The sequence below is a fragment of the Lynx canadensis genome, chromosome B4, assembly GCF_007474595.2.
Source record: "Lynx canadensis isolate LIC74 chromosome B4, mLynCan4.pri.v2, whole genome shotgun sequence".
NCBI lineage: Eukaryota > Metazoa > Chordata > Mammalia > Carnivora > Felidae > Lynx > Lynx canadensis.
In genome coordinates this window covers 59,674,192-59,687,711 of record NC_044309.1, presented here as the reverse complement: position 1 = coordinate 59,687,711, position 13,520 = coordinate 59,674,192, and the positions used below count along the sequence as shown (strand labels likewise).

Sequence of the window (13,520 nt, the reverse complement as noted above, 5' to 3'; positions counted from 1 at the left end):
CTCTCTTCTTCTCCCTGTTCGTTCATGTTCTCTCTCTCTCAAAATAAATAAATAAATTTAAGAATAGTAAACATTTAGATATGTTTTTATAAACATTTAGATATGTGCATATAAACATGAATAAAAAGAAAACAAGACAAAGCTCATACTACATATATTTATTGCTTTGTAACTTGCATTTTCATAAATACTTCACAATCAGTTGTCTTCTAAAACATGATTTTTGAGAAACATTTTTTTTTTCTTTGAGAGAGAGCACATGCTTTCGCGTGGGAAAGGGGCAGAGGGAGAGAGAGAATCCCAAGCAGGTTCCATGCTCAGTAGGGAGCCTGACACAGGTCCATCTCACAATAGTGAGATCATGACATGGGCCAAAATCAAGAGTCAGACACTCAACTGACTGAGCCATCCCAGGGACTTTTTTTTTTTGTTTATTTAACTTTTTTTAAATTTAACTTTTTTTAACTTTTAACTTTTTTTAAATTTAACTTTTTTTAAATGTTTATTTATTTTTGGGAGAGCATGAGCAGGGGAGGAGCAGAGAGAGAGGGAGACACAGGCTCCAAAGCAGGCTCCAGGCTTCTAGCCATCTGCACAGAGCCCAGAGGCAGGGCTTGAACTCACAAACCGCAAAATCATGACCTGAGCCGAAGAGGTCGGAGGCTAACTAACTGAGCCACCCAGGCGCCTCCCCCTCTCCAATTTAAATTTTTAAGTAGCCAAATCTACCAGTCTTTTCCTTTATTGTTTCCTCCTTTGCTTTTTTTTTTTTGTTTAGAAAGTTCCTCCCCTGAGGAGGCACCTGGGTGGTGACCCAGTCCATTGAGCATCTGACTCTTGATTTTGGCTCAGGTCAAGATCTCACGGTTTGTGAGTTAAGCCAGGCTTTGCACTCAGAGTGCTGAACCTGCTTGGGATTCTCCCTCTCCCCTCTCTCTCTGCTCCTCTCCTCACTTTTGCGCACGAGTGCTCTTTCTCTCTCTCAAAATAAATAAATAAACTTAAAAAATTTTCCTCCCCTGAATACTTCTAACCACTTCCTGTTTGGTGCGTTCAGATTCAAATAGATTCTTGCTTAAATAAACTCTTTGGGAAAAAAAAAAGGTTCCTTCCATTCTGAGATCAAGTTTTTTTGTTTTTGTTTTTGTTTTTTTTTTAAAGCATTTCTTTCTTCTAACTCCCTTATGGTTTTATTTAATACTTCAGGATTTCATTTTGATAGGGTGAGATAGGGTTCTAATCCTGCCTCCCCAATAGGGTGCAGTTAATAAGTTATTAGTTTATTAAATCCATCCTTTGATTCAAATGCTACCCTTATTATAATTGTTCTTATCATCCTGAGATTTCATCTATTGAGGGTTACAGGAATGAGAGCATTTGGGGCAGTGAACAAACACCATAGGGATAGACAGTGCCACCAAAGTTATGAACATTTGGACCAGGAAGAGGGAAAACGGGAAAAATGTTGTGCCTGTTTGGATTATGGTGATTGCTATAGGTTTTTAATTTAGTAGTGGAATAATCGAATATGTATTTTTCAAGAAAGTTGCCCATTAAAATATCTAAATGAAAAATCTGAAGAGCAGGCAAGAGAAAACAGAGCAATCTTCCCCCAAATAACTGAGTCTATAAACGTAATTCCACAATCAGCTCACGAGCCATCTGTCACATGGACTACTGTACTTTAAACATTGCTCATATATAAAATTTGGGAGAGGAAGTTGGGTTATTTCGAGGATATTTCGATTAGAGAAAATGAAACTTTTATTTTTAAATGTGGTGCTCATCACTAATGTACTAATCCGTGCACAAATTCAATTCCTTCCTGCATTTTCATACTAACGTCAGCCTGAACAACTAAGGGAAACCCCATTGTTTGTGCGTCTTGAGCACCGGATTCCTTCCTGTTTTCCCTTTTTGCAAACGGCAGTTAAACACGGGAACAGGAGCCCGGAGACGTTAGCCCGCAACAGAAAGTTATTTTTTACTCTAACGGCGGTTTTCGTAACCGGGAAAGATACAAAAGTGCGATGTGCAGGTTACACCACAGAACTTCCCCGGGTTTCCTCTACTCCCCACTCGCGCGCGGGCACGTCGGGACTCGCGGGGTGAGCGGCGCTCAGCGACGCCGCCGGGCGCCGGGAGGAGGCGCGCGCGCCGGCTGGAAACGCCCCTCGGTCTCCGCCGGCCGTGGAGGGTACCCGCGGCGGTGACGTAAGGGGGGCGGGGAGAGGCGCAGTATGGGGCTGCGGGGTTTTTGCCGGAACAGGAAACCTCTCCGCGGGTGCAGGCGTGCGGTTGGCGTTGCACGCAGGCGCTGCGGGGCTGGCAGGTGTGCGGGGTGTGCACCTCGAAAGTGATGGAACTCGGCGCGAGCGCCCCCGGGTAGCGCCGGTGAGGCTGCGGGGCCTGGCCCGGGCAGCCATGGGTCTCCTTCGCCTGCTGGTTCTGGCGATGCTGGCGTCCAAACCCGGTGTGACCGGTGGAGCCGAGGCCGTCGGGAACGCCAGCGAGGGTAAGGTCAGGGGCGCCTCACTTCTGCAACCCAAAGTTGGTTTTGCATTTCTTGCAAGGTCGCAGCCCTCTTCGGGGTCTGTCCGTGTAGCAGGGCAGTTGATGAGTTCAGACCCGGTGGGAATGGATCAGGGTCCTTTCCTGCAGAAGGAAACTCGATGCTAAGGAGGCCTCACCGTCAACCTCCTAATTTAGGCTGGGCAAATGGGGAGAGGTAAGTAACTCCTGTTCAGACACGTTTTTATTTTCCTTTGAGAGAAGCCATGTTTGTAAGTTTAATTTAACACATTAAAACACCTCTGCTCCCCAGTGGTATATCTGAGCCCTTGGACAGCGAGGTTTGGTGCAGAACTAAGGGCTCTATGAATGATGTTCCTCCAGGCTGCAGAGGGTTTTTACACTCCAAAATCTGGATGCTTTTACATTGGTTAGGCTCTGCGGAGTGTGAAAGGAAAAGTAAACCCAGAATGGGACTTTGGATGGTAGGGCATGTGCTTGGTGAATAGCTCGTGGTTTGTTAATATAAACCATAAAAAAAGCACTAATTGTGCTAGGCTGATGGTAATCATGTGCTTTTCCGTGAGGTTAATCACATTCTTTTATTTTGAGCTTAAGAGACCAGTTGCAGTTTTGAACCAGTGTATTTTCTGAATAGTGTGGTTGTGTTCCTCACTGCTCATGTTTGGAAAGCTCTTGTGCAAACTGAATCGTAGAATCGCTGCAGAGGACTTAAGGCCAGAGCTGAAAAGGGCCGTTATATTTTTGCAGAAAAAATAGCCTTGTTAATAATACGGCACTAGCGTTCACCACGTGCTGTATGTGCCAGGTGCTTTCCATGGCATTGTAATTTAATCCTCACAACCCCAGGAGGTAAATTACTCCTCCTTGCTTGGCAGAGGATGAAGCTGAGGCCCTGGGTTTTGCTTAATACACAGGTGAACAATTGCTAGGGGCACAGGTGATATTTGAACCCAAGTGTGTCTTGCTGAAGTTTTAATTTGCATGGCCCTTCCACTTCAACAGAGCTGCCCTCCAATAAGAATATTCTATTTAGTATGGTACTTTACCCTTAATTCTGTGAATTCTCATTCCTCAGAATAGTCTTATGAGGCAGGTAATGGAGATGGTATCTCCATTTTAACAGGTGGAGAATTTGAGAGATTGAATTTGTAGTTGATCAAGGCTCCTGAGTCAGGAGGGCTGTGATCCACATCTTTTCTAGTTCTGTACTTTTGTATTTAATACCTATGTTTGTGTTCTCCGTAGTGCTAAATTTAAGGTAGCAGGCCATTTGTATACTTAGTTGAAAATGATCTCTTTTAAAAGGTGTGAAAGGTAGTATGTACATTTCTGTGTGTCCTTTCAGCTTCTGGGGCTAATGAAAATTCATAAGACATAAATGAAAAATGGCGAGGGGCAGTTGAATGCCAACCAACTTAAGTATCTGAACTGTTTTTTTTTTTTTTAAATAGTTCATCTGAAGAGAATTATGACAACTAACCTTTCACAGATCTAGAATTTGTGTCAAAGCACAGAGAGGTAAATTTTAGTAAAAAAAAAAAAAAAATAGAGTTGGATAACTTTAAGGTTTGAGGTTAGGATCTGATTGGGAAAGGAAAGGAGAAGATTAGGATTAGGCAGCTATTTTTAGAAAGAAATTATTAGAAAGAAGAATTACCCTGGGTAAGAATGGAGGGGGCATATGAACAATAGAAAAGAGTGCCTGACTGTGGGTTAGTTAGATGGCAGAAAACATCTTTGGCAGAAAAAGCCGAGCCATTGTTTTTGAGAGGAGAGCCTTGGCCTGAGTGCTCTGTCTCCATGTTAGCCATTTGTCTGTAATATCGTTTGATGTGCTGTCTTTTTCCTTCCCACTCCCAAAGTCATAAGATCTAATTATGCCTCATAAAATGTTGCTAGCGAATCCTTTTCCAGATGGCTTAGAGGAGAAATTAAGTTCCTGTTAACTTATTCACGATATATTTTGGATACATGTCTGTTTTTGAGTAGAAATTAAATGCATTTTCTGCCAGACTGTATTGTTAAAGTCTTGATTTTCAGTATTTTTCTTTGTCACTCCGTGGAAGTCTCTTTCTCACTTTGATGCTTACACTGGACATGTATAGTTTATTGGTAGGGCCAAATTGAATGTCTGATGTCTTTTTCTTTTCTTTTTTTTCTAAATAAGATGAGCTTCTGAAATACTGGAAAGCTTATGGAAGTTAATAACAATATTTTATTGTGTAGCATTGGACAGCTTGAAATTGTTTTCCCTATGTGTTTTATACTTTCAGCAGCCAAATGATGTATGCAGTATGTGACCTCCATTTTGCCGTGGGGAAACTGAGGCCCAGAGGAAGTAAATTACTTTCCTGAGGACATAAATCATATACCATTTATTGTGTGCCAAATATGTGACTGGTACTGTACTAAGCACCAGAATGTCAAATAAAACAAAGCCCTGCATAGCCAAGAGTCAAACCACAAATGGTTTGGTGAATATGCAGTCTTCTATAAAAATTGTGAAATGGCAATTAGATTGCCAAGGTAACACTCACAAAGGATTTTCACACAGAAGTTAGGTTAAAGATAACTAAGAATAGGAAAAAAAAAATTATCTTTTCCTAATTCATCAAACATTGTGTTAGGAGTCCTCAGACCTGAATGAACATTAGAATCACTTGGAAAACTTTTTAAAAAGGCAGATTGGTGATTAGGCAACTAGAAATTAAAATTTAAAAGAAAAAATGAATTTCCAGTAGCATCAGGAAATATGGGATATTTAGGGATAGTTATAATGGAATATGAAAAGATCTCTACAGAAAAAAAACATACAACATTCTTGAGATAAATTGAGAAGCTAAATAAGTAGAGGGATATCTCAGATTCATAAATCAGAAAATTTTGTGTTATAAAGGTATCATTTCTCCTTAATACCTTCATTGCCATCCCAAATTCCCAGCAATTTTTTTTTTGTGTGTGGAAATTGACAGACTGCTTTCTGAAATTTATATGGAAATGAAAAATGGCCAAAAATAGTCAAGATAATCTTGAAGAGAACAAATTTGGGGGCAGAAATGAAAACAAGGTAATATTGGTGTTAGGAGAAACAAATAGACCACTGGAATACAAGTCAGAGTCCAGAAATAAATCAACAAATGTGGTGACTTATGTGAAAAGTCGGATTACAGAGTAGTAGGGAAATGCTGGTATTTTCAATAAAGGTTGCTGTGTCAACTGGGTATACATATGAAAACATGAACCTGTTAACTCCCTGCCTTATACCACATATAAAAATCAATTTTAGACTTATTTTTTAAATTTTAGATTGATTTTAGACATAAATATCAAAGGTAAAACAGGTGTAGAAGTTAACATGGGGAATATAGCTTTACAGTCTTAGAATATGTTGGCAAAGATTGGGTTAGAATGACACAAAAAGGACTAAGCATAAGAGAAAACCCCAAGAAATTGGACTACATTAAAATTAAATCTCCTGTTAATGTAAAGGTAGCAACTTACAAGAATGGGAGATTTACCCGTGATGTATAAAGAACTAAAATTCAGTCGGGACAGTCTGATTTTTAAAATGGACAAAAGTCTTGGGGTGCCTGTGTGGCTCAGTCGGTTGAGCCTCCAACTTCAGCTCAGGTCATGATCTCACGGTTTGTGGGTTCAAGCCCCACGTTGGGCTCTGTGCTGACAGCTCGGAGCCTGGACCCTGGTTTGGATTCTGTGTCTCTCTTTCTCTGCCCTCCTCTGTATGCACTCTCTCTCTCTCTCAAAAATAAATAAAACATTAAAAAAATTGTTTTACATAAATAAAACAGACGAAAGTCTTGAACACAGACCGTTTTACAAAGAGAATATCTAATAATGGCCAATAAGCAAACCAAAATGTTCTTAACCTCTTTAGTAGGAAAATGCAAATTGAAATCACAGTGATATACCACTGTGCACCCGGAAGAGATACAGATGATACCAAGTGTTGGTGAGACTATTGGGCAGCCAGAATACTCTTCCACAGGTTGATGGAGTGTGAATTGGCAAAACCATGTGGTGTAACTCTTTGGTAGTATCTACTAAAGCAGAGAATAAGTATACCCTATTACCTGATGATTCTACTCTTATGTTCTACCCAATAGAAATGCGTACATATGTGTACCAAAAGACGTACAAAAAAATGTTTGGAGTTCATTTTATAATTCATAACTCCAAACTAGAAATAATCCAAATGTTGATTACAGAAAAATAGATAAGTAAATTGTGGTGTATTCCTTTTAAGAAGTATATAACAATGAGAATGAATAAATCGTGGTTACTTGTAGCTTAGATGAATTTCACAGATGGTATTGATTTTTAAAAAGCTAGAAAGAAAAGAATTCATCCTGTATGATTCCACTTAATTTCAGAAACAGACAAAGCCCATCAATTTGTTTGAAGTTAGGATCACAGTACCTCTGGGCCGGAGGGAAGGCTTAGTGATAGAAACGGGCCACAAGACCTCTAAGATGGTAGAATGCTGTTTCTTCACCTGGCAGTGTAAACTATGTGCACTTCTCTTTATGTATGTTATTTCTTTTCTTTCTTTTTTTTTTTTTAATGTTTATTATTTTGAGCGAGAGAGAACGCACACACGCATGCAGGGGAGGGGCAGAGAGAGAGGGAGAGAGAATCCTGAGCAGGATCTGAACTGTCAGTACAGAGCCTGACATGGGGCTTGAACCCATGAACTGAACCCTGAGATCATGACCTGAGCCAGTATCAAGAGTCAGACACTTAACCAACTGAGCAGCCCAGGTGCCCCTGTATGTATATTATTTCAATAAATGTTTTTTAACTGACACTTGGACGCTAACCCCTTGGATTTTTATTTAACTGGTCTGGATAGGGGCTTAGGCAGCAATAGTTTTAAAAAAAAAATTTTTTTTTTTTTAACGTTTATTTATTTTTGAGACAGAGAGAGACAGAAGATGAACGGGGGAGGGTCAGAGAGAGAGGGAGACACAGAATCGGAAGCAGGCTCCAGGCTCTGAGCTGTCAGCACAGAGCCCAACGCGGGGCTCGAACCCACGGACTGCGAGATCGTGACCTGAGCTGAAGTCGGATGCTTAACCGACTGAGCCACCCAGGCGCCCCAGCAATAGTTTTTAAAAAGCACCTCCAGATGATTGTAAAACACAGCCAGGGTGGATAACCACTGTATGAGAATTTCCTTCTAATAAGGACACCTTAGGAGTGCTATAGAAAATTTGAAAGTGTGCAAAGAAAAAATTATTTACAATACACCCCCAGAGGCACCTCCTTTTAATACCCCTACTTATTTTGTCAAGTGATCAGTTATTTAAATTATGAATGCAGTGTCTCCTTTGTTATCTGGCATCTGCCTAGTTCTTGCTACCGGTATTTGATTAGGGAAAGAGGGTGAGTGAGATGTCATCTTTTCACAACTTTTGGAAATCCAGGATGTAATAGATGAAAGTTGTAACCAGGTGTTTTTATTGAAGTCAGAAGCAGAGACTGTAACTTAATGTTATGGTCCTGATCATTATATATTTTCACATGGGCTGTTTGTTTTCATTTCTGATTTTCTTAATGAGAACAAGACTTCTTAGGTAATTTAACCATTTAAGATCAAAGGTGATCTGTTAACACTGTCACAGCAAAAACCTCAAATAGGTTTTACTGCCTGATATGTGTATATGCTTTCTAGAAGACTCTTTCACAAAAACAACTATTATTTTCTATTTATGCTGGAATGGTAACAGCCTATATGTTCATCAGTAGGGGATTTGTTGAATAATTAATGATTACATACAGAATGGAATATTATATAACTTTTAAAATGGTAAAGCTAGTGGGAATGCCTGCTGGTACAGCCACTCTGGAAAACAGTATGGAGGTTTCTCAAAAAACTAAAAATAGAACTATCTTATGACCCAGCAATTGCACTCCTAGGCATTTATCCAAGGGATACAGGTGTGCTGTTTCAAAGAAACACATGCACCCCAGTGTTTATAGCAGAACTATCCACAATAGCCCAAGTATGGAAAGAGCCCGAATGTCCATCAATGGATGAATGGATAAAGAAGGTGTGGTATATATATACTATGGAGTATTATTCGGCAATCAAAAAGAATGAAATCTTGTCATTTGCAACTACGTGGATGGAATTAGAGGGGATTATGCTAAGTGACATTAGTCAGAGAAAAGTATCATATGACTTCACTTATATGAGGACTTGAAGAAACAAAACAGATGAACATAAGGAAAGGGAAACAAAAATAATATAAAAACAGGGAGGGGGACAAAACAGAAGAGACTCAAAAATAGAACAACAGAGGGTTACTGGAGGGGTTGTGGGAGGGGGAATAGGCTAAATGGGAAGGGGCACTAAGGAATCTCCTGGAATCATTGTTGCACCATATGCTAGCTAATTTGGATGTAAATTAAAAATAAAAATAAAATGGTAAAGCTAGAATTATTTGTATTGATGTTCAGAGATAAGTATGTCCTATTAAATGGGCCGTATCAGACATATTTATATTTCTTCTTCCATCTATGTAGATAGAAATATTACATGATATCTGCCTAAGTCCTAAAAGATGTATATCAGTGTGTTAATAGTGATTATTTCTGCACAGTATACTTGGATGGAGGTATTGATTTTCTCTACATTTCTTACCTTTCTATAATAAGGGTTATATATTGTCTGGACAAATATTACCAATTTACAGGAAAAACAAAATGAGTGACAAGAGTGTTGAGAGTGTCATCATTTTGTCTGGGGTGTGTTCCTGTTTTATAAATTTGAGATGAAGTGTTGAGGTAGAACCTGTGTTTTGAGTGCCATCAAGAATGGAAATTTAAAAAAAAAAAATGGAAGTTTTTCAAATTGTGCAGTTTCTTTCTGATAAGAACCTCTCACTGTCACTACAGAAATTTGATAAACAGTGATATGTGTGAAGAAACGAAAAATCACTTAATATGTATTCATATACTCACAGGGATACCTACTTTCAATACCCCTATTTACTTTAAGTTACCAGCTGTTTAATTATGTATTTCAATTTCTGTGGTCCTGTCTTTCCTTACTGCCTTTTAAAGCACTGAAAACTTTGGTTTTCCAAGTCTTTCTGAGTTGTGATTTATTTTCACCCCTGTGTGATAGGTTAAGGGAAGGCTAAGAAAAGCTTGACACAGGACTTCACTAGGTGGTATCTTTAATCTCTTCCAGGGTTTCTAAAGGTTCTGCATAGAGTCTTGATTCAAGGCCTGTGTAAGGGGAGATAGACACAGATTATCAAAACCATTTCTAAGATATACTTAGGGGCAAATTTAGTGACAATTACAGAAATCTTGGGTAACCTTTACAAATTTACTTGTACCAGTTTTGGTCACAGTACCCAGTAGGTGAGCAAGTAGTCCATAAGTACTTCATAAATATTTGTCAAATAGAGAAAATGGGGAAGAAAAGGGAAAAACTAAAACAAAACAAACAAATACAAAGAGTGGAAATATTACTAGAAGAGGCAGGATGGTAAATGAACTGAGTGCTACACCTGACGCTAATATGACACTGTTTTGTTAACCACACTGGAGTTAAAAGAAATGCAAAGTGAAAAATGAATTGAGTGCTTTGGACAGATAGTTAAATGATGGAAATCCAATTAATTCCTGGGAAAACAAACATACTGTTTTTAGTTTGACAGGCTAGAATTTGTGGACATTTTTAAGACTTGGAAGACAGGATAGATGGGACCAAAATACATTACATGCAATGTTTTTAGGGCCACTTACTGAGATCCGCTTAATTTTATGGATAATTTGGTTTCCTGATAAAATAATCATGATGATGGGAAGGCCTGGAAAATGTAAAAAATTTTTTCTTGTTTCCTTTTATAAAAAGGAAAACAAAAAACTCTCTCACATTTTCTAGACTTTCCTACCCAGATTTTGTTAAATACGTCCTGATATTTTTACCTGTATTCTGGCTGGAGTTTTGTTCTACATAAAATGTAAAATGTGTTTCCAGTAACATAAATAGAAGGAAATATACCATCTTCATTTGTCATTGTTACCAGTATTAAAATTTTCTCTGGAGTTTTAGAAATTAAATCATAACTACAAATAGCTTTTTTTCTATCACTTATAAAAAGTTATGAAGGTAATATAATGGGATCAGTGGAATTTGGGGAATTTATGGAGAGTAACCTTTGATCTCATCGTAGGATTCTTTGTATGTTCTGTTCAGCTTTTTTGGTTAGCCATTGTTGATAGTCTTTTTTTTTAATCATCCAGAAGTAGTACTTGTATTAAAAAAAAAAAATGTTGAAAATTAGCCCGTTTGGGAAATGGTACATAAGAATGGGTTTGAAGTTATTTAATGTCTGGGGTATTCTCCTTTGCCACCCACTGACTTTAATTTCCTTTTAAAATAAAACCGTTCCACTATGGAATGCTAGTGACCTATAATCTATCTCACCAACTCTGTTTCATCTTTATTAAATTTAAATCTTTCTTTCTACTTTATTTTTATAGTTTATTTTTTTGAGAGAGAGAGAGCACAAGGGGGGGGGGAAGGACAGAGGGAGAGTGAGGGAGAGTCACAAGCAGGGTCCCTGCTCAGCACAGAGCCCAACACAGGGCTCAATCCTAGGACCCTGGGATCATGATCTGAGTTGAAATCAGGAGTCGGACGCTTGGCCGACTGACTGAGCCACCCAGGCATTCCAAGTTCTGTTTTTAACCTCAGTGTATTCATAGTTGTTAGTACCTCCTCAAGGTTAAACCTTAAATCCGGGGGCCCTTGTTTTTTAATTTTTTAGTTTTTTGAATTTTTTTTAAAAGTAAACTCTGTACCACAAAAGGCTTGATCAGGACAATCAGAAGTCTCATGCTCTACTGACTGAGCCAGCCAGGTGCCCCCCAGGGCTCTATTTTGAATAATTATCATCGCTGCTGCAGTGGGAGATTTTTCTGGGTTCGAGGAGCTGGACACCTTGGGCATTCTTGAACATCCTCAGGCATCCTCAGCACTCTAAGTATTGCTCACATCTTTTGAAACACCTCTTCCATTTTCTCAGTTCCACCATTTACTAGCTGCTTCCCCTCTTTAAGCCAATTTGTCCTCATCAGTAAAATAGGAGTAGTAATATTATTTATCTCCCCAGGTGTTTTGAGAATTAAAATAAGCAATGCATGTATGTTTACGTATGTGATTTCTACAAATTGATATTACAGGTTCAGATGTTACAATGAAATGTTTCTCCCATTGTAGGTCTTCTTGAATTTTCTGTAGGGAAGTTTAGATACTTCGAGCTCAACAGGCCCTTTCCAGAGGATGCCATTTTGCGTCATATTTCCAGCAATGTGTCTTTTCTTATTTTCCAAATACACTCACAGTATCAGAATACAACAATTTCTTTTTCTAAGGTAAGTACAGAGAGTTATTTCTTAAACACCATATTTGAGGGTCTTGTATTTAGTATAAACATGAGAATTGGATTCCTCTTTATGTTTAACTTTATGCCCTTAAAAGAAAAAAATCAAGACTGGATCCAGTCAACTTAGTGATTTAGACTGGCTAAGAGGCATGTGTCTGTGTGTCTTGGGCCTTTCTTTTTTTTTTTTTTTTTTTATTATTTTTTTTAATGTTTATTTATCTTTGAGAGATAGAGACAGAGTACAAGAGGGGGAGAGGCAGAGAGGGAGAGAGGGACACAGAATCCAAAGCAGGCTCCAGGCTCTGAGCTGTCTAGCACAGAGCCTGATGCGGGGCTTGAACTCATGAACTGTGGGAGCATGACCTGAACTGAATTCAGAGGCTTAACCGACTGAGCCACCTAGGCGCCCCATCTTGGGCCTTTCTTGAGTGTGGTGACCTCTGACTTAAAGAGGGGGTGGGAGAGTGCTGAATTTGGGGGGAAGGGTGGGCTCTGCCAGATGTCTCCTATCTGCATGTGATTTCTCACCTTTTCTTACTCTCTTGGGTCCTTGATGATTTTTACCTCTGAATACATTTTAATGGGTTTCCGTCATTGTGCAGCCATTTAGTGTTTACTAAGATTACTAAGACACTTGTAGGTTCAACTTTATTCTTTGGAATCTCACAGAAACAAAAGAAGCCCAACACCCAGGTCATCTAGCCTAGTGCTGTGCTTCCAGGAGCATTTAAGACTATTTCAGAGATCATTACTAAACCCTTTAACCTCAGCCTCACCTTTGGGAAGTGTTTCAGATGCCCTAGATTAGCTTAACTCATTAAGGAACTGCCATTTACATTAACCTTTTATAAATCTATTTTTATTCAGCCTATATGATCCCCTTCCACTAATAAATGCATTTCAGCATGTATGAAGTCATGCTGCTTTTTATTCGTCCTCAGCCTATCTATTGTTATAAGCCTATCTTTTAATATTCTGAAATTTGCTAAACTAAGTGGTCTTAGTCCAATTCATATATATTCTGTAGGCATTGGTCATACTACCTTTCATACTAAATATTTGGTATACTTGCATTCTTTTCCCTGCCATAAAGGTTTTGAGATAGTGCATTTGGTAGTTTAATAGGCTAGAAATGAAAGAGTTTGATCAAGGAGAAGAAGGAATAAATTATATAAATTGCAAGAGTTAATGGTGTTTATGACCCCCACTCAGATTTTGCCAGAGCAGAGATCAAAGCTTGTTAAATGTTTTAACTTTCTTAGAAGGAAAAATCACGCCAGTTCCTCAGGGAAACCAAGTTTTTTTTTTCTGGCACTAAAATCCAAAGGAAACTTCCTATTCAGGCCCTTTCATAGGAGACATAGTAAAATGCTACACAGATGATTTCTTTAATAACATCAGAGCAAAGACAACATTTGAAAGAAGAGAAAGGATTGAGAAAAAAGGGATTTACTTTTTTTTGCATGCTTTACTCCGGGCTAAGTCGATGATTCTTAAGCCCTTCTGGGGCCATGGACTTTGAATCCACTGAAATCTCTGGACCCTCTACCCAGCAAAACA

The 13,520-nt window shown here is 38.8% G+C and overlaps 1 protein-coding gene across 1 annotated transcript in view; it reads left to right on the top strand.

Annotated features, from left to right (window-relative positions):
• The first annotated feature begins 2,274 nt into the window (after window positions 1–2,274).
• TM7SF3 (transmembrane 7 superfamily member 3) overlaps window positions 2,275–13,520 on the top strand; it is a 36,621-nt gene continuing 25,375 nt past the window's right edge. The window contains exons 1-2 of the mRNA XM_030322023.2: window positions 2,275–2,515; window positions 11,795–11,949. Coding sequence (XP_030177883.1) covers window positions 2,425–2,515; window positions 11,795–11,949 — 246 coding nt within the window. The 5' untranslated portion in view covers window positions 2,275–2,424. The remainder of the gene's footprint in view (window positions 2,516–11,794; window positions 11,950–13,520) is intronic.